At 41.7% G+C, this 21,386-nt stretch overlaps 1 protein-coding gene across 4 annotated transcripts in view; it reads left to right on the top strand.

The window, feature by feature from the left end:
- LOC101856986 (ataxin-2) overlaps positions 1 to 18,983 on the top strand; it is a 38,159-nt gene extending 19,176 nt beyond the window's left edge. For 2 of the 4 annotated variants that reach the window (XM_005108432.3, XM_013088124.2), the window contains exons 11-21: positions 1,250 to 1,570; positions 2,528 to 2,586; positions 3,475 to 3,704; positions 4,634 to 4,685; positions 6,625 to 6,808; positions 7,544 to 7,674; positions 8,845 to 8,965; positions 9,848 to 10,486; positions 11,120 to 11,257; positions 15,199 to 15,253; positions 17,602 to 18,983. In XM_005108432.3, coding sequence (XP_005108489.1) covers positions 1,250 to 1,570; positions 2,528 to 2,586; positions 3,475 to 3,704; positions 4,634 to 4,685; positions 6,625 to 6,808; positions 7,544 to 7,674; positions 8,845 to 8,965; positions 9,848 to 10,486; positions 11,120 to 11,257; positions 15,199 to 15,227 — 1,904 coding nt within the window. In that variant the 3' untranslated portion in view covers positions 15,228 to 15,253; positions 17,602 to 18,983. The remainder of the gene's footprint in view (positions 1 to 1,249; positions 1,571 to 2,527; positions 2,587 to 3,474; positions 3,705 to 4,633; positions 4,686 to 6,624; positions 6,809 to 7,543; positions 7,675 to 8,844; positions 8,966 to 9,847; positions 10,487 to 11,119; positions 11,258 to 15,198; positions 15,254 to 17,601) is intronic. The other 2 variants (XM_013088125.2, XM_005108433.3) reach the window with 2 other exon arrangements.
- The last annotated feature ends 2,403 nt before the right edge of the window (positions 18,984 to 21,386 follow it).

The raw sequence follows: 21,386 nt of genomic DNA, 5'->3' as shown, positions 1-21,386 counted from the left end.
TCCCCCTCTCTTGTAATCTGGGGGAATGAGAGTATGTTATTTTTGTATGAAAACACATAAGCTTTTATGAATGATAGACCTGCATGTTTGCCGACAATCGTCTGAAATCCGACAATCGTGACCCGACCCGCGAGCTGGCAGATGCTATCGCTAGGCCCACTTGTATTAGTCAATGTGCGTAGTGCAAGGCCTGGCCGACTGCCAGCGCCCCCTTTTTCTCCCGTCGGCTTTGTCGGCACGTTCGGCACTGCTGACGTCGGCGTTTCTGACATAATTGTCGGAACCTGAGTAGAAATGCGAATACGAAAAAGGACGACGACCTAAATTATCTACTTTCAGTTTTGTGCTCGAGCAGCCATTTTGAATTTCGTTTGTTGACTAATTCATTTGTTCAGATCGTGTGGATTCATTCAAGTCTGACTCACTCTTTCTAATAGGATCTAGATCTAGATTTATAAAGATCATTATAGGCCTCAATGGAGGATTCATATTCCAATTCTATTGTGTCAAACCCTATCATAGGTTGTACTGTAATATTAATGTTGGTAAAAAGCATTTTATCAGGTGCGTGAATTATTTATTAGATTCTAGATATAGATCTAGATCTATGGATTCTAGATCTAGACTCAGCTGAGTCCCTCCCTCTGTTCGGAATCGGATGCGGATTTCTAGTTCAAGGCCAAGGCCTATTCATATTCACTTGTTCTACAAGATCTAGATCTATATATGGAGGATTCATATTCCAATACTATCGTGTTATTGTATCAAACCCTATTCATTGCAATGTAGAATCTAGATTTTGATGTTGTACGCCATATTATGCTCCTTGATTTTTTTTGGAGTGTGGTTTTTAAAAAAATTTAATTTTTTCATTTTGGACTTGTGCTGGCTTTTTTTTACATGAGGCCCGTTGTAGGTTCTTTTTTTGGGGTAGGGTTAGGGTTGGGTCTCTTCTTTATTGTGTTTTTTGAGGGTGGTGGCTCGTTACTCGGAAGTCCTTCCTTATGACACCCACAAAAGCTCTTTGGGGGGGGGCGCAAAATTTTCAGACAATCTCAACCGTTTTAATTGTCATGTTTTAGGTCTTATAAGTTGTGATTTGCTTGTTTAAATACTGCTAAAAAATAATCGCTTTACTCTGGTGTCTTCTATCCTCCCGCAACACCCAAAACGGTATAAGCGGCTGTAAGTAAAAGTAAGTTCTTCAATTCTTTTCTTTTTCTGCCTTCCTTTTGCTAAAAAAATTCAGATGGGCAACCGGGCAATCCAGAAGCGAGTCAAAAAGTCTTGCAGCAGTTGGACATAAGCAATCCAACACCAAGCCAAGCCTACCACAGGACGGAGGCGCAGGTCGGGGGTCAACAACAGGCCGCCCCTGTGCCCTCATCACAGAAGGTTCATGACGGTTCCATACCTGTTGCAGCAGGCCCCCCCTCGTCATCAGCACCTGCGCCGCCAGATAGCGGCGAGCTAGCAGCACAAAGTAGTGCCGCCGCATCAACGTCAGCGTCACCGCCGTCTGCTGGAGGTTCCGACCGGAGGACTTCTAGAGGTGTCGAAACCAGCCCTGGTCTGTGACTGTTAGATATATCATTGTCTCACTGTCTTGGGGGTTTTTTTTCGTCCATAGTCAGACCTGCTTTTACAGCCACCTGTCCAAATGACGACATTCTAATCTCCTTCCTGTGTAAAAGAAAAACAAAAACAATGACTCGGTCCGGGATATCCACATGTCTAAAACAACCACGCTTCTTCTCGACAATGGTCAGACATCTTTGAAAATTTTGACTGTATTACCTGCTCATACACTCTAATGAAAGACTCGACTCTTAGCTTTTTCTGTCCCACTGGACAAGTGTCTCTGGTGTAACAGTTAGCTTGCTTGCTGTCTTTCTCAGATGAGAGTTTGATTCCCATTTGTACAATTATAATTTACAATGTCCTGCTGTGTGCGGATACTTGTTTCTTCTTCTATTTCCCGCACTCTTACGCAAAATTTCAGGTGTTTGGTGTTGCACGCTTTTCAACCATAAGCCAGCTGATTTTTTACATCTGCTGACCATTGTGTCTCAAAATCAGAATTGAACCAGTCTTCCTTGATCTGTGTTGGGATTTTCTAGAGAAAGAAAATGAAGTTTTTTTTCTCGTTTAATAGGTGAAAGTGTACTTTTGTTAAATATAACAAATTGATTTCTATCTCATCTCAATGTGGGGGTTGCTTTATAGTAGCACCTTTAATGTTCGACACTTTAATGGCCCATATGTGACGCAAGTGACGACACTTAAATGGCATATTTGTGACACAAATGATGTTAAACTCTTACATTACTGTACTATCTTTCAAAATGAATAAACGAGCTTATGCCAGCAAACTACCACAGAGAGAGAAAACAAAAGTAATGAAAGATTTAAGAAAGTGTTGATTTTGCTTGCATAGCTCCTGTGTTTGGTGTAAAGAACGAAGATTTTGATACCTCGTTAAAATCCATAGTTGTTAATATTCTGATGTATTTATGTCTCTTTGCAGAGGAGTCTAGGAACAAAGTGAACCAGCAGCTTCAGGACTTCCACCAAAACTTTGTGCTGGTAAGAGTTTGATGATGTGGTCAGTTACAAGACCGTGTGCTAGGTTCTCAACGTCATGGCACCTATTTCTAAAAACTGGTCACCTTATTATTCACCTCCATACACGGAAATTTAGCACGCGAAAAGGCAATAAAATATACTGCTGTAAGCAAAAAAAGATTTTAAGATATCTTGAACGGACTTCCATTGCAAGTTCATGTCAACGTCCATTGTTACTTTGTTACAGATTAGGTAAACAAAACGGTGACCAGTCACCTCTCACACGATTTGTGCATGTGTTGTGGATGGGGCTTATAGGTTATAACAGATCAGGCTTCCCTCACCAGCAGTTGGAAAATTTCTTGTTTGGCCTACCCATTGAAACATTCACTACATGAACTAACAATAACGACAGGTGAATGAAGGATGACAACCCTTCCACAGCGTGAGGAAATGATTAAAAATCTATAACAAAGCGTCGGGCAATGAGTGACCACACTTGGCCGCCTGAGGCAGGTAAATTAGACTGTGGATTGGTAAAAGATGGTCGCTGCCTTGTCGGACAGGTGAACATATTTTACACAGTTAAATTAGATAGAAAAAAAATGCAGGGGGTGACGGTGTGGGTGCTCTGGTGTGATTTGCTTCTTCTATCAAACATCTATCGTCCTTTATCTCTTCTCCTTTTTTGTGTTTGTTACTCTCTTGTAACACCTCTAATCTTCTGCACTTATATGACCTTATTGTGTTGCAAGTGCCGTAAAACTCTTACTGAAACTAAGAGTGGTCGTTATGGCAGATTCGACTGTACTCTGAAGTGCTGTTTGAATTTCTCAGGGTATTTTTTTCTTCATTGGATTTCCTCCCATCCTTTTTTTTTCTAATTCCCTCCTTTCTCCCGCTTACCAGGAGTCTCAAGGCACAAGCAGTGTGCCCGAGGCGTCGTCGAGGCAGGACGGCCAGCACGAGCCACCAACTGACACATCCGGACCTCCGCCTTCCGCCGGCGCCTCTGTCGTCCCTCAGGTGTCTGTCACCACTTCCTCCACAGCAAGCCCCGCCTCTGAGCCAGCCAATCAAACCAGTGAAACACCTTCTGATGCAGCCGCCAAGTCTGCTGATAAGCAGGATTCTGATATGTAAGGAATTTTGTTCCTTCGATGTGGTGGGGGGGGGGGGGGGGGGGGGGGGGGAGACACCCCCCCCCCCCCCCCCCCCCTCTAATGGTGTAGTGCTAATGAACTTAAATCTGAGTTACCGTTATTCCATTGTCATTGATTCATATATAGCTTTAGAACAACAGTTATTATTCTCATCGTTAGTTTTCTGTTTGTATGGCTCTTTTCGTCTATGCAGACGGTCAATTTAGCTTAAGATGGTCTCAAGGTTGTCTTCATGCAGCTTCTTTCATGGCTAATTCTTCCTAAAATTTTCTGTTCCCCCCCATATTAGTATCATCTATTGTCTTTTTGTTTGCAAATGCAACTTAATGAATTTTCACAAAATTCCGGTAGCATTTTTGTTAGATATAGAGTTGTGATAGGACATGCTACTTTCTGTGAGTTGGTATCCCACTACTCATTACCTTAAATACAATTTTTCTTTGGAAGTTTAAATTTGATTTCTTTTGTAATATAGAGATACTGATTTTACTGGACTAAATAAAAAGAGGGGTCTCTTTATGGACTGCACTTGATATTGAAGCATTTGTGTACTCATATGTGTTGATATATTTGAGATAAAAATAATCTTATTGCGTCTATCTGAGTTTTTTAAAGAGTGATGGTATCTATTACAAAGCAGAGTTTTTGAATTTCTGAGTAGATTCGAGTTCCTGAAATTGTCAAGATGTATTCCCATCATGCCCTGTCCAGTTGGCACTCGTGTATGCCAGTTGCGTGTACGCCAGTTTTGATAAAATTGCAACACGTCTCTAAGTCTGTGTGCATTTATATTATATTATATTCTTTTTGTACATTTGTAGGCTATGTATTACCCCCTCAGCTTTTTTCCTGGAAATGTTTATTATTGCTCAATCATTTTTTTTTTGTCTCTCCTTTATTTCCAGTCTGAAGGGGTCAAAATTGAACCCTATGGCAAAGGAGTTTAAACCCTCTTCTGTAAGTATGGTCATCTAGATTCTGTAGCACCAATCCTACCTTGTTGTCTTTTTGTGTGAAAAATCGTCAAAAGTAACTGACGACTGCAGTATTTCAATACTGTTTTCGTAATTGTCATTACCATCTATGGTTTTTGGGTGATATGCATACGTGAGTGGGGAAAGCTGTGGAGTATACAAGCTGTCTACATTCTCTAATGTTAGTAGAGAACTTAAAAATAGCTCGCTCTGTCTAAGGCCAGCCTCACATGTGTAAGCTAAAGTGTTCAGTATAGTTTTAAGGGCACTCCTCACATAAGCAGTTTCCTCGCGCTAGTCGCGTTGTGAAGCGTGTGTTCAAGTGAGGGGAGGAGTGTGCATGCTGATTCTTTTTGAGCCATGTCTTGTCATAGTATACAGTATATGTGTGCTAAGCCTAACCCTCGCAAACTTTCGCTTTAGCATGCAAGCAGGGAAAAAACAAAACAAAACAAGCATGCACAGACAATGAGGACACTAATGACATAATCAAGCTTATTAAAGAAAGACGAATGGAACAACTGAAAGACTCCCTAAGACTGAACTTTTTTTGATCAATGATGCCAATAATTGATTCATTCCACGGCAATCAGTTCATGAACTTGCACATGGATTTTATTTAGCCCACCCAAAGGCAGAAGCGTGATCGTCAGTTTCCACAAACATAAAAATACCCGGCGCAGTCAGATTTTTTGGTGGATTCATATGAGACATCAACAAACCGGCTATTTCTAGAAGTAATCAATCAAACTAAAATAGATCTAACAGAAATGACAGTGTACTTTTGAACAACTTGGCTTACATTATGATGATGATTATGTTTAACTTCCCTTAAAACAATGGTTCCAAAATAAAAAAAAATATGATTAAGGTGTGTAATGAAACGGCTGTTGTTGTTGGTAGTGATGATGGAGGTAGTGGTCCACTTTTCACACAAGGAAGATGCACTCTGATATCCTCTTCTCCTCTCCTCTGTTCTCTCCCCCCCCCCCCCCCCCCCCCCCCAACTATTGAATAAGTCACTGAAGGATCAGGCTTTCTGTAATTAGAATTTAGAAGATAGCTTGCAGTTTAAATGCAATTTTTTAAATTCCCACCTCAAAGCCAAGGTATGAGATAGCCTACGTGAGAGACCATAAATAATATCAAATTCGAATGTGTTGGAAAACATTGCCGATTTGATGTGTGATGTGATGACATCACTGTCATTCGATCAAATCACTTGGGTCGAGGTCAAGTCTGTCATATCAACAGTAGGTCTACGATGATCTAGTGTATGACCCTCAGGGCAGTTTTGATTTCTAGAGATCTTTAATTAAATCAAACCTCAGTTGCTTGTACCTAACCTCTTTTTTACGAACCAACAGTGAATTGAAGTAACCTAATATAACTGAGTGAGTGAAATGGCGGACCTGTATGATGTAGATCTAACGACAAAACATGATGCAAACTAATTTCAATTTGAAAAAAAGAATGATTGAAAAGTAGCCCAGCCTCATACGGAAGTTCAAACACAGGCTTGTTACTATATTTGATTCATTAGAGAACGTAGACAGCTTGTATACATTCTCTATCGTTACAGAATGTAGACACTTCTTTTTTTTGTGTGTGTGCTGATCTATTCTTGCAAAATGATGGCGATGTTAACGTGTTGTCCAACTGTATGATATGACAACCAAATCCTCCTCACTTTCACAACAGACACTCGCTCTTTCACACACACACACACACACACACACTCAAACCACTTAGTAGTAATGATCTGCTCGTTCACATTTAGCTGGCGAGAGACATGGAGCTTTCTTGTCCCATCTTAGAGAGGGTTTATTTGTCTTTCAAAATGTGAATGTGCTGACGTTAGATTGTTGACTCACCATAAGTACTACTGATCTCACTGTCTTCTTCCCCACCCACCAATGCAGAAACCTATGGTGGCAGTAGCGACGCCTGTAGAGGCTCAGTCGCCCTCCCCCCAGCCGCGAGTGTCTCCCCACCAGTACGTGCCTCAGGTGCCTGCCCCGTACCCTAACGTTTTTTCGGCGGGCTACATGCCTGTCGGTATCCCTGCGCCCGTCCCCACACTCATGCCCATCTCTAGGAAGAAAGGTAAGGATTGTTCTGTTGTCTGTGTTAAGAGTCTTGAAACAATTCAAGTATTTTGATAAATGATGATAAATATTTGTTCGGCTCAAATTCCTGCTCAATATCAAGCTCTATACTTTAAAATATTTTATTCTTTCTACCTTTCTCATTTTCATGCTCGGGTGCTCTCTAAAAACGTAATCCTGGTCTGTGCCCGTCACTTATGTAGTCACTTTCACAAAGCAAGTTGTTCTTGGGTTACCTCATCCCTCTAGCGTCAATCAAGAATTTGAACTCTTTACATGCCGGTGGTTTGAGAGCACCACTGGTAGGTGCTACTTCTTTTTTCTTTCCCTTCAGTTGTTTCTGTCTGTCCGTCTTGCTTCTTCCCTACACAGGTGACTGTTATTGTGCCAATGTGCTTCTTATTAATCAAACTCCTTTACATAGTTATCGTGGGTGGTTGGAGGACGCCATTAGTAGGCCCGACTTCTTTTTTTCCCCGTTTGTTGTTTCTATCGGTGTGGCTTCTTCCCTCCAATATGTGGCCCGTCATTGTATTGATGTTCTTTTCTTTACCCAAAGTCACTTAAAATTTGTGGGGATGGTTGGAGAGTGCCATTGGTAGGTCATAGTTCTTTTCTTTCCCTCTTCCTGTTTCTCTCTATCCATCTCACTTCTTCCTTGCACTTTATGGCCGCTGCTTATGTCGATGTGCTCAAAATTGGAACTCATTCACATATTATTTTTTGTCTCCAGCAACAGTTTCTGTGGGTCCGGCTGTGGTCAACGAGACGTTGACGGCCCACCAGGTCACTGGACAGCCCCTGTTGGCCACACAGTCTGCTGTTATATTTCAGCATCTCCCCACTCAAGGCACAGGCTATCAGGTGGGGAAACTGGATAGCTCATTTTGTGACTTTTTTCTTCTTCTTCTTCTTCTTCTTCTTCTCCTCCTCCTCCTCTTCCTCCTCCTCCTCCTCCTCTTCTTCTTTTTCTTCTTGTGGTTGGTTGGCGGGTGCTCTGATGTGGTTTGCTTTTTTCTTTCCTATCAATCATCTATCACCCTTATCTCCCCTCCTTCTATTTTGTGTTTGTTACTCTCTTGTGCCACCTTCGGCACTTATAAGACCATATTGTGTTGCAAGTGTCGTAAAATACTTACTAAACAAACAAAAATCCCTTTTTCTTCTTTAGGCCATTCCCAAAGGGGGGACATTAACATGTTCTTATGCATAGTAGAATTGTAAATGGGCTGATTCAGCAATGTCATGCTCATAACTGCCTGAACTGCAACAGAGAACTGCTGCTTTTTCTTTCCTATTCCTTACTATCGTCATTATCCTCTACTTCTTTTGTATGTTTTGTCACACTCTTGTGACCAGCTACTTCCGCAGTGCCTTGATAGTCGAAGCAGACATTGTGCTGTTGAAGCTAGAGAGGTGAGCAGAGTAAGCCTGATAGGACTTCTTTGTTGACATCCACCCCTTGGCACTAATATGACCTTGTGCAGTTGCGAGCGCCTTAAACGTCTACTTCTTCTTTTTCTTCATCTTCTCAATTTATGTCTTCTCCCCCACCTCTTCCTTTTCCTCTTTTTTAAAGATATTAAAAATTTTTAATGAATTGGTGAGGGAGAATGTTCCATTCTAGTCAAATGTTGCTGGTTCCTGTTTTCTTTATCAAAGATAGCTGTGTTTTATGGATAGTGTGCTAGATTAATTATCCCTATTTTTTGCCTTGTGTATTCTACGAGTCGTATTCTCGATTTGAGAAATTTAATTTAGTTACAATCAAATTATTTCTTTGATATGTTTGTCAGTTTTCAAGCACTGATGTACGTGTAGAATTTCTGTTAATTGTAAGCTTAAGTTTTAAAATGATGGATACAATTGAACCGGCTCCAGCGGCCACCTGTCCAAGACAATCGCCTTTATAAACGACCACTTTCCCCACTTCATCAACCCGTCTCTTAGAAAATCACTTTCCTCCTTTACAAAGTGAGTGGATTTCGACTTGTATGTATTTAACTTTTGCATTGCCATTTTTGCTTTTCACAGGTTATAAATGTGGGCAATCCACCAAGGATGGTGGCTCCAAACTCATTAGCCATGGGTCAGAGTGGTCAGCACGCTAACCTGGAGCAAGCCGGCTCACAGAATCAACCTCAGCCTGTCTTCAGTGAGTAGAGAATTCCTCTAGTGTGAATTTAAAAGAGAAAAAAAGTCATTGTTTTTTCGCCCCCATCAACACAATTTAGACCCATTTCTGAGGCAGGCTTCCGACCCTGCCTGTTGGGGTCAAACTGGGGTGAGGGGGATACAACATCCCAGCAGAAAGACTGAAATACTCTTCAAAAATTCACCTGAATTGGGTCTCTTGAGACAGTGAAGCTCCTTACCATTACACCAGACGTCTGTACCTCCAAGATTGTTTAGTTTGTGTTCTGGAAAGTTTGTTATACTGGCCCCCTTTAGTAGATTTATTGATTGGTTCTCTATTTTTTTCAAGTTTAAGTTTTAACCCCTTTTTGACAACTCGTGTACACCATACGTCCAACATTGTGTGCCAAAATGCTGTCCTCCCATACAATGTATGTCCTAAAAAATCAATCCAATTCCGACAGTTGCGTGGACCTTGCTGCTACGTACACCATACAGGATGTTATAACTGCACTACAATAGCTTTGAAAGTCCTGGCTTGTAAAAATTGGATGCAGTAAAAGTTGGGAACTACCATACGTTTTGAAGGGGTTAATACATTTTTTCTAAAGATAAATGACATTTGTTTTCGGTTGTAGGTTGCTTTGGGGGGGGGGGGGGGGGTGTCCAGCCAAATCTTTGTATCTTTATTTTGTTTTGGCAAGTTCTTTGTATTTTGTGTTTTCTTGACAAGATGTTAACTTTTGTTGTGTGTGTTGTTTGGTGGGTTTCTTTGTTGGTTTTGTAAAAATTCAGCTCTTAAAGCATGCTGTAGAGCATGGATATCTCCTTTGTAAATACAATGATTCTTTTTCATTGTTATCAGTTGACTTATTTTGTTTCTGTCTGTCTGTCCCTACAGTGACAGCCCAGCAGCCTGTCTTGATGCCTCCTCACCCTCAACCTGCCCACGGTCAGCCCTTGCCCCACCCCTCCTCCACACAGCCTCAGACAGTGCACGCCCCAAACCCCGCCCCCTCCCCGGTCCAGCAGCAGCACGGGGGCGGAGGTCCACAGGCCCTCCCCCACCACCACATGTCGCAGGGACCCCCACAGTCGGCCACACCCCAGCCCTCCCACTACCAGCAGATGAACGCGGCTGCCGCGCTGGCCCAGCACGGCATCCAGCCCCGCACCTCTATGGCGGCGGCAGCAGCAGCAGCCGCAGCGGCAGGCCAGCAGAGCATCAGCTCGGTGGGCCACCACCACCACCACCCATCGGCGGGCGGGGGAGGGGCGGGCAGCATCAGCTACCCGCTGAGCATGTCGGCACCGCAGCAGTACTCGTACGCCAACAACGTCAGCGCTGCGCAGTACACATACGCCCCCGCCCCCCAGCCGCAGACCTCCCAAAACAGCAGTCACGGGCCGGGTCCCCAGCCCCAGTACGTGGTCATGCCCCAGCCCGGACCTCAGGCCCACGGGCCCATGCAGCAGCATGCCACACAGCCCTACACTGCCGCCGGACTGCCCTTTCAGGCCCAGCATAATCTTATGCAAGGTAGTGGTCATGGTAGTCGTAAAGCACATACAGCATGCTGGGATGTGTGAATGTGCACTACAGAATGCAATTAGGATTTTTATTATACTGGTCTTGCCTTTCCTTAAGTTTTTTCAAGGACTTTTGGGGTTACCTACTTCTTTTTTTTAAAAATATATTTCAGCAGCTATCTGAGTTTGAGCTCTCTGGCCAGCGGAATTGGCTAAGAATAAATTTTGGGATATTGGTGAACTATGGCTTGCTAACTGTCAAGATTTCATGGGACTGTCCAAGATTCGGCAATCTGGAATTTGAGGATATTTTTCCTCCTCCACCACTTTGAGGGGGTTGAATTTAGAACTTATTTTGTGTGGTGTTTGTTATTTCTAACTTAATTTTACTGTGGCCATAAACTTTTCTCATACACCACACCTATGTAATTTTTTTGTTTTGTTTTGTAATCTTATGATAAGTTGGGTGTGTGTGATTGGGTTTTGAGATAGTTGTCAAGTCTGATGCCCACTAAAGTAAAAGATTTGACTTGTGTTCTTGTAAGTGGATGGTTGGCGTGTGTTTTCTGTTGTGGTTTGCTCTTTCTTTCATATTAGACATCCATCAACTTATCTGATGTATATGTCTGTCTGTGTTTCCCAGGGCCTCCACAGATGCCCCCCAATCCGGCCCACAACCATGCTCAGGGAGGGCCACACTTGATTCACGGCGGCATGCAAGGAATGCCCGCTGGTATCCACCCGCAGGTCTCCGGTACCCCGCCCACAATGTTTATGCCGGGTAAGCAACTGATGTCATCACCCCAGGAGTTATTTTTTTAATTAAACCACCATGGTGTAACGTCACAAGATATTTCCCTTGTCTAATAATGTCCATTTTGTGACAACATGAAAAGTTCTTGGGTTTGTGTTTGTTTTTTGTTTTTTTGTGTGTGTGTGTGTGTAGAGTTGACTGTTTCTGTAAAGGAGAGGTTGATGGTCACTGTGGTGTGATCTACTTCCTATTTTTTGTCTGGCGGGTGGTTTGAGGTTGCTGCTTGTTGGTCCTTCTTTTCTTGTTCTGATGTTTCTGTCCGTCTGTCTTGTTTCTCTGCACTGAATGACTATTGTGTGGGTTCTCTTTTCTCTTGCAAAAATCTTTTCAAGGTGATTGTTATCAAAAATTGTTCCTCTTAAAAAGTAGGCTTTAATGGCTGAATTTAATGAAGACTGGCGCTCATGATGTGGTTGGTTGAAGGGGGGACATTGGCTGTCCTACTTCTTTTCTTTCCCTCCTGTTGTCTCCGTCTAACTGTCTTGCTTCTTCTGTTCACTATATGACTTGTTAGGTCAATGTGCTCCTCTCTACCCAAACTCCAAGCTCTTGTGGCACTTCCTGTTGTGTTTGGGATAAACGTTTGAACCTGTGGTTGTTCAGGTTGCCATGTCTGCTTCCCCTTTGTCTAAATTGTGATTCATTTTTGAGCTGGCAGTAGATCACTGTAGTCTATTTAGCCCACTTAAATCACGGTTACTCAACAGTGGGTCGGTCTTGTTTTCTGCAGTTATTGTAATGTATGTACGCTGATTTGTCTTGAAGGCTGGACTGGAAAGAGATTGCTATATTTTCATTATAGAAACGGTTTATATGGAAGGATTAGCTCAGTTTAGTAGATGAGGTGGTGCTCTGTTTTTGTGACTCCAGGTTGGTAACGAGGTACACTTGTGTTTGATGATGGTTCTCTCTCTCTCTTTTTTTCTGCTCATCTCTCTGAGTGAATTTGTGTCTGGTTGTGGGTCAGTCTATTTTGATGCTTTGTTGGGGGGTTCCTTTCTTTGCTTGTAGAGTTGAGATGTTTTGGAATTATTTTAGTGAATCCCTCCTGAATACAGTTTATGCTTCCTCAGTTGATTCCTTCTTTCAAAATAAATTGAGTGGTCTATAATCGCCACCAGTGGTTGTCATATGTGTCCCCGTTTGAGCGCCAAGCTCAGCTCTAAAAGTTAAAATACTTAGGTACCTCTGAGAACCAAGTCCTCAATTTGCTGTCATGAAAAGACCGGTGCATTTCTTTGAATTAGGTTTATACAGTGGTGGACCGTCCATTCTTTAAGTGGGGAGAATTTTTTAAAAAGTTATCTTATCTCAGTCTTTCTTCTGTCCTGACAGGCAGGGTCGAAGCCCCGCCTCCTGAAATAGTCTAAATTGTGTAGGTGTAGATGTAAAAACACGTACTACACCAACAGTCCATACTTGTCTGGAGCTCAAATATTGGAAATTATTTTCAACATATACATGTATCATATTTGCACCGGTTCATACCATTTCTTTTAGGTCTTCTTGGTAGTTTTAAAATTCCTTCATTTTTTGCACATAGGTTCTATGCCACATCAAGTTTATTTACCAAGAGATGCAAGAAGGTGATGTTAAAGTTGCTCTTTGTTTTTTGGTTATTTATTTATTTTAAGGCCACATTCTTGTTCAGGGACATATGATTTTTTGTTGATTTTTTTTTTGTAAAGGGTAACAAGTTTGTTTGATTTCATCCATTTCTTCATTTGCATTGAAAATATTTTGTGTATTGAATTGCTTTTGGGGATTGCATTGTTGAAATCTCTTGTTTGCATCCAGTTGAGTTTATTGCAAAAGTTTTCCCTTTTTTGCATTCTGGTCTTGTTGTATTTGAGCCCAGTTGCAGGTGTTTGAGGTCAAAGCTTGTTTAATCATGCAACACCATGAAGCCTGGGATATGAGGGTTTTTGTGTACTCATGATAGTAATAGGGATTGCAGTTGTTCACGGTCTGACGTAAACAAGTTAGACTGTAAACTTCTACAAATTTTGTTCAAATATATAGCTTCGTATCTTTGGAAAACAATCTTTTGAATTTTTTAATGAATGCTTATTGAGAGTGCTTGAAAAATTATTCTTGCCATTTGGGGATGGACAGAAAATAGATTCCACACTTTGTATTTCCACGCATTGCTTAACGTATTCAATCAGCATTTTGTTGTACCTATGTCAGGATTTAAAAAACTTGCGGACCGTTATGGAATATGTAGATGGGTTTGAAAAAGTTCCCCTGCACCAAATGCTTTCATGGCTTTGTAACTGCACTGCACGTTCTACTCAGAGCAACCCTGTACAGCTGCACCCAGGCTGGGTTGGCTTAGTGTTGGCCCTTGCAATGACAGAGCTGCTGACCAGTACATGAAAAACCTGTGTTTTTATGGGGTATGGAAGTCAGTTTTCGTGTCAGAAAATACCTGTTGTCAGGTATTGTTAGTGGGTGGTTGGCGGGTGCTCTGGTGTGGTTTGCTTCTTCTTTCCTGTCAAACATGTATCGTCTTTATCTCCCCTCCTTCTTTTTTGTGTTTGTTACTCTCTTGTAACACCTCTAATCCTCTGGCGCTCAAATGACCTTATGCAGTTGCGAGCGCCATAAACCTTCTACTAAAACTAAAACTAAAGGTATTGTTACTTTCAAACTTCCTAAATGCTTTTTTTTTTGGGGGGGGGGGGGGGGGATAGAGATTATGAACTTTCAAGGCTGGATTTGCAAATATCAATGAGAACAAAGCTAACAAGTCAACCAGAGAGTCATTTCTTAATGATTTCTGGCAGATTTGCTTTGAAAAGCTTGAATTTGTTGGATGCAGAGAGTATTGTTGAAGGGTTTGCTTACCATCTTGACCCATTGTGTGTTTGGGAGGGGGGAGATTTGGCAGGCAGCTATGCAAAGTTGTGAGCGCGTGATGGACTCGCATTGCCTTATGGCAATGGGCCAGGGATATGATGTTTCCAGTGGTGTTTGTGGTTGGTGATGGAGAAGTGGTTTCTTGCTTCTTTTTGCTGTCATTTCTGCCACTTAAGGGTTTGATAGACCTGCATGTTTGCCAACAATCGTCTGAAATCCGACAATCTGGAAGACCTCCATGTTTGCCAACAATTATCTCGAAATCCGACAATCCTGAATGACCAGCGACCCGGCCGATGCTATCGCTAGGCCCACCTGTATAAGTCAATGTTGCAGAGTGTGAGGCCTGGCCAATTGCCAGCGCCCCCTTTTTCTCCGTTCGGCTTTGTCTGCTTTTTCATTTTCGTACCGTATGTCGGCGTTCTGGCATAATTGTCGGAACCTGAGTAGGAGTAGGAAAAAGGACAATGTATGTTAGATCTACTTTCTGTTTCATGCTCGAGCGGCCATTTTGAATTTCGTCTGTTGACTGATTGCTTGGATGTGGATTCATCTACTCACTTGTTCTACTAGACTAGATTTATATAGATCACGATAGATCTAGACCTCTACGGAGGATTCATATTCCAATTCTTTTGTGTCAAACCCTATTATAGGTTGTGTTGTAATATTATTGTTGGTAAAAGTGCATTTCACCAGGCGCGTAAATTATTAGACTCAGCATCTTTTGCACTGAGGGACTTGTGGGGGGGGTGTTTCTTTCATTTGAATTAATGATCATAGTTTTAGCCTGTCCGAATTTTGTGGGTGGTTGACGGGCGTTCTAGTGTGGTTTGTTCTTTCTTCCCTGGACATTCGTCTTATCTCTCTGCGTTTTCTTTTGTAGGTTATTCTTTTATAACACCTATTATTCAGCATTTATATGAGCTATTTGTTTAGTAAGTGGCGTAACACTCTTACTAGAACTCAAAAGTTTAGCAAATCTGGAATGGCTTTCTGTGATCTCGTTATTCTGACATGTTTTGTTCTTGTTGCTATTTTCCCAGTGCATCAGCAGTTCCAGCACCAACAATAATGTTTGCTCTGCCTTAGACATGGAAGGTGAGAGTTGACCTTTTGCACAGGCCACTGTCATTGACATGTAGTGTAGAAAATTCTCCCAAACCATCTTTTTTTAAATCCTGTCCCATTCCTTGTCTTTCCTTACTCCACTCATCAATTCCACAACCATTCTCTTAACTCGCTCGTGGGTGGTTGGTGGGTGCTCTGGTGTGGTTTGCTTCTTCTTTCCTATCAAACATCTATCGCCCTTATCTCCCCTTCTTCTTTTTTATGTTTGTTACTCTCTTGTAACACCTCTAATCTTCTGGTGCTCATATGACCTTATGCAGTTGCGAGGGCCGTAAAACCCTCTACTAAACTAAAACTAAAATTCTTAACTCACTCGCTGTCGGGTACTATATGGCTCAACGTCAAACGTTACGGCACCTTTTAAAAAAAAGAAATCACAATGGCCTTAATATTCTCCATTCAGCAATGTACAGTCGTTGAGGTTGACGTGTCCTACTAAGGCTCCCAACCTCGAAAATCAAGATCTATTTTCATTTTTGTTGCTGCGCAGATCCCCTGATGATGATTTAGTGATACTTGGAGTCGAATCCGCCAACTTGTGGATAATTAACACAGAAACATGGTGGTGATCAAAATTTGTCGTTATGGGTAATTTAATTTCCTGACACATTGAAACAGGGTTTGACCGAGTTTTTGGTTAGTCAGCCCCTGTCTTCAACATTAAGCAATGAAACTAACTTCCTCTTCGCATCACATAACACGAATTCACATGAGTGCAACATGTATCAACAACTGGTGTTTATCTGGGGCATCGTAAACCATTCAGATTTGACATCTGGTGTATTGGTGTATTCTATGCACCAAAGCGTCCTTTGACACTCTTCACTGTGGTTTGGGGGGGGGGGTGAGTCGGACCAACAGGGGGCGCAAAGTGGAGGAGGCTGGGGTCGGGGGTAGAGCTGAGATTGGGAGAATGAGTCGGACCAACAGGGGGCGCAAAGTGGAGGAGGCTGGGGTCGGGGGTAGAGCTGAGATTGGGAGAAGAGGGGGGGTTATAATCTTTTTTAATACACTTGAACTGTTTGACATAGTACTGGAGATACAACCTGAGAACCTTTTTGAGTAGAGTGCAGTTTAGTGTAGCGCACCTATGTTGGAAACCTTATGTAGACATCATGATGGCTTATCACTATATATGAAAACATGAGCGAGTAAAACTAGATTTGTGGTTTTCTGGAATCAGTTCTCCATTATTGTTAGATTTTCAACCTCACTTTGTCCCTCTCTTTCCTGGTCCTTTGAACTGGGTCACTCACATGCTCTCTTTCACTATCACTTTTTGCTCTACCCCGAGGCCGTTCCTTGACATTATTTGTTCAGTAAGGTTTGTTTTGCATGCTTTTTAAAATCTGTTTATGCTGAAAACGAGACATGGTTTTGACAGTTGATTCTAGCCTTTCCACAGACCAAACCAGGGAACTGCTACTTTTTCTTTCCTCATCCTTACTATCATCATTTTCCTCTACTTTTTTTGTATGTTTGTCACTCTCTTGTGAACTGCTATTTCGGGGGTGCCTTGATAGTCGAAGCAGAGCACAAGTTGAGGCTAGAGAGGTGAGCAGAGTATACCTGATTCCCTGTAAGGATTTCTCTCCTGACATCCGCCCTTTGGCACTCATATGACCTTGTGCAGTTGCGAGCGACATAAAACCCTACTAAAACTAAACAAATCGGGATTCATGTTAATATCATTAGGGGAAAACTAATGGAACCAATTACCTGGTGTGCACGAGTTAACGTGAAGTTTCATGCCATGTTGTCACTTGTTTTCTTTCTTTCAGTCATTTCTGTTCGTACTTTTTTTCCACCTGGAAATGGCCATTATTGTATTTATTTTTTTATATTAAAAAAGAATATATATATATATATTGTTTCTGTCTGTCTGTCTTGCCTTCTGGCTTTTCAAATCTCTAAAGAACTGCGGGTGGTCGGAGGGTGCCACTAGTAGGTTTTACTTTTCGTCTCCAGTTTGTCATGTCCTATTTTCTTTTTGCCAGCCCAAAATGACGTTTATTGTGTCAGTGTGCTTCTCTTTACTCAAACAAAACAAACATGAATGAACGTTATTGTGTCCAGTCCATGTGTTTCGCTACCTCAAAGTTGCAAACATCTTTCACAGGTCGTTGGTGGGTGCTCTGGTGTGGTTTGCTTTTTCTATCGTATCAAACATGTAATATTGTCCACATCTCTTCTTCTTTTCTTTGTGTCACTCTCTAGTAAAACCTCTAATCTTCAGTACTTATATGACCTATTTGTGTTGCAAGTGCCGTATCATTTACTATAACTAAACTTTAACATGTTTCTTGTTTCATCCCCAGGGTATTTGTAATATACGAGACGTAGCAGAGATCCACGGAATGAGCACATTTTGCTTGCTGGCGTACTGGTGCTGCATTGGAGAAGAAAAATCTGCGTGTGGAGTGCTGACTCAAGACACTCTAGGTTCTGTGCTCGAGAGGAGGAATTTTTATCATTTGATTTTAGAAGTCTTGTTATTCTTGTCGAAACATGCGGGAGTAACAGTTCTACTACAAGATTGTGGATTAATTATTAATGTGTGGTTGTTTTGTTTTTTTCTGTGACTGAGGACGGACCATGTGCGCTGTGTTGTGTTCCGGGGTTTCGTCAGGAGAAATGTGACATCCGGTGTGTGCCTGGAGTTTTATATATGCCTCAGTTTGAACTCGCATCTCGGTGTGTGTAAAGTCAAGACTACGAATGATGTGACTTGTGTCTCCTCTTCCCCCTTCCCCCCCCCCTGGCTACACCACAAACACACACAGAAGTGGGTATGTAATAAGGACGCTGTATCAGTGGTACATAATGTTCCTACTTGGAGCACGTATACATCTATACATCGTTTTACCTTTCGGGACGGGAAGGGTGGACCTATATGTTCACTCTCCTGCCACTCTCTTGTGAAGATTTTATTTTGGCCTTCGGAGTCATGTCTGTGCCAAAGGAGAAAGACTCTAATAGTGCTTCTTGTGAATAGCAATGTTCCTACCTTGTGGGGGGAGGCTATGAATTAGCATTTGTCATTTCCAATATGGACACATGGTGTTTTGCCATGATCACTCACATGACAGCCAAAACTGACGGATATTGTTTGAATCAAGACAAATATGTGAGAGAGAGAGAGAGAGAGTCGGTCAAATCAGTGCTTATCACAGGCATGCTGGCTCCATAGAGAGCTACGCGCTGCAGAAGGTTTTATACGTGCAACTTTAACAAGATTGTGGTAATGTGGTTAATTATACGTGTCTTGTCATCCTCCGTGGTTTAGTTTTCTCCTGTCGTCCATGGTGAGTTATGAAGTGGAGGACAATAGATTGCATACCTTCTTCTTGTGGTGAGGTTATTTCAAAGTGGAAGACTATAAAATTGCCTACCTTCTTCTCCTTCCTCTTGGTATGGAAGTTTGGATTGGATGTCACACCATCTTCCACAGTTGGACACGGACACATTGCCAGCTTAGAAATCAAATAACTGACTTTAAGACACTTCTACTGTTCGTGAGTGAGCCCTGAGGGGAATAATGGTAAAAATGTGTAAAAGAAAAACTGTTGGGAACACTGAATTTTTAAATAATTTTTTGGTCAGTCTTGAGGGTATATACTCGAGGTCCCAGTCTATGAATGTTGAGGTGTACAAATGGAATAGTCCCGCATGCGTGCAGAACCAGAGAGAGAAAGATCGAGAGAGGTAAAAAAAAAACACAAAACAAATTTCGTGGCTTTAATGCCAGAATCAATTGATGCCTTTGTTGTAGGTTAATGCTCCCCCTTAAAAAACGTGTGACATACATTTGTATGGATGCGACAAAATGAGTCGCATGTCGCATTTTGACAGTATTATGTGTGTTAAATGGAAGATTTGTTGAAGCCTTATTTGAAGGTGAAAACAGTATGAGTCTTGTGGTGTTGGTTCCAAAGTTATAGCCGCTAGATATTTGGGATTGTGAAACACACTGCTGTGGGGAATTGGAGGTTTTGCCCAATATTTATCTTAACACAGTCTTGTAGATGCGACAAGTGACTCATTTTGTGATGTTGCAACACACATGGCGATATGGGTTATCAGTTTAAAGACCTTATCGGCCATATCTATAGTGCATCATGTATGTGCAAGATCATGATATTGGCATGAAAGTGAAAGTAGTGCTTGTTTCGTTGGGGTTTTTTTTTTTAACATAGCAGCAAAGTATGAGAGGATTTTTGACTGTTCAGTGATGGGACATTTTTATTCTAGTCTGTCCCTATTTAAAATCTTTTTTTTTTTTTTTATGATTTATGAAAACTTATGCAAGTATGACACTGTTGTTTGCAAGAGAGTATCAAAGTGTGTGTGAATTATTGCCTGCTTGTTTTACCACAAGAGTCATCATTGCTGAATGTTTTACATGCTCACCCTTTACATTCATTTTTTCCACTTCAAGAAAAGTTGTATGTACATTCAATGCTACCAAAGCCTAGAAAACAGTGGTGTACGAAGTCCTTGGTAAATGGAGGGGAAAAAAGATAAGTTTGCTTTTCATTTGTAATGATGTGGTGCCTGGAATAGGGTGCAAAGTAAAACTTTCATTGAAGAAGACACCCATGAGACCACCAAAATTGCATGGCAGACAATAATATGCATACAAGTCTACTTCAACTCCAGCCTAGAATATTTTCCACACTCAGCTGACTTATTATGAAAGAACTTGTTTTCTGGTGTGGAGGACCTGGTACTTGAGTTTATTCGAACCAAAGATAGTACAAGACAAGATGGGCCACTTCTCTCTTTGAGCCAATTAAAAAAGTGTCCTCAAAATTTGGTGGCGCCCTCTTCACAAAAGCGCACTCTTTGCGAACCGAGTTACCCTACTTGAGTTTTAAAAAATCAAAGTGAAACTAGCAAGTTTTGAACTAAATTTCGGAAGAACGCTTTTTAAAAATGGTTACGCTGACAAAAAACCTCTTCCGGAGGAAAAGGAGATGGTTATAAACTCCGCACTGAACGTACCCGAACTGCTGATGAACAGTAGCCGATCTGCGCACGCAAGGAGGTGCTATTCCTATTCTTCTTCTGGAAAAATGAAAGAGAGCTTCAAAACAGACTGCAGCGCCATCTGAAGCAAAGAGCATACTTCCTGCGGACACTTTTTAGGCTGAGTGGCCCATCTTGTCTTGTACTATCTTTGTTCGAACACAGATGTCATTCTCTGCCCTTTCTTGAGGGGAGTGGCTGGTGGAGAACTAGTATCTCTCTTTCGGATGTGATTTGTTGCTTTGTATGTGTGTAAATGTAGTATGAGAAACTGGACAAACCCAGTGAATGAGTTTTGTGTGTGTGTGTGTGGGAGGGGTATGGTCACTTTTATGTTCTCATGGACAGGGCTTGAATTGATCACCAAAATCTATTTATCAGATGGTGGGGGGGGTGTCCTCACGTTTTTGCACAGTCAGGCAGTTAATTTGTGTGGGGATTGCTGTATGTAGCTTTGGCGCTTTTTTTTGTTTTGTTTTGAGTGTATGTGTTTAAGATTAAATAATGTAAAGTAACATTGTGCAAATAGAAAAAGATTAAGAGGTTTTATTATTAGTCTTGATTATCTCGTGTGTACTCAGGGCCCCAAACGGTCATTTGATGATGACAGCTGCATGTAAATTTGCTTATAAATATCTCAGCTGTTGCCTCTATTTGAGGAGAATCACATACAAAGTGAGGTGAGTTGTGAATTGCTACCAGGAAACAATCGAAAGGGGCATTCTTTTTTTTTTTCTTGTACCAATCTGGCCAATATCAGCTGTTAAGTCCATACGCTATTGAAAGAATGGACCATCAGGTGCAAGACTTGTGTGTTTTGTCCTGTAGTGAGGAACATAGGACAAGTCTTACAGTTGATGGGCAGAATGCTCAATGAGGACGACTGAATATAGTTTCGGGTAAAAGTAAATTTCATTCCCCCGCTCTTAAAATAAGTTAAAAGCACCTTTCACTCATGATATCACAGTGACCCACATGTGGCCCTACAGAGAGTGGAGGCTCCTGTATGTGGAGGGCTAAAGTTTTCTTTTACCTAAATTCTTTTCAAGGGTTTTTTTTTTTAAAGATTAGCACA

Source organism: Aplysia californica, unplaced genomic scaffold (assembly GCF_000002075.1).
Source record: "Aplysia californica isolate F4 #8 unplaced genomic scaffold, AplCal3.0 scaffold00689, whole genome shotgun sequence".
In the NCBI taxonomy this organism is placed as follows: domain Eukaryota; kingdom Metazoa; phylum Mollusca; class Gastropoda; order Aplysiida; family Aplysiidae; genus Aplysia; species Aplysia californica.
This window is presented reverse-complemented; position numbering and strand designations above follow the sequence as displayed.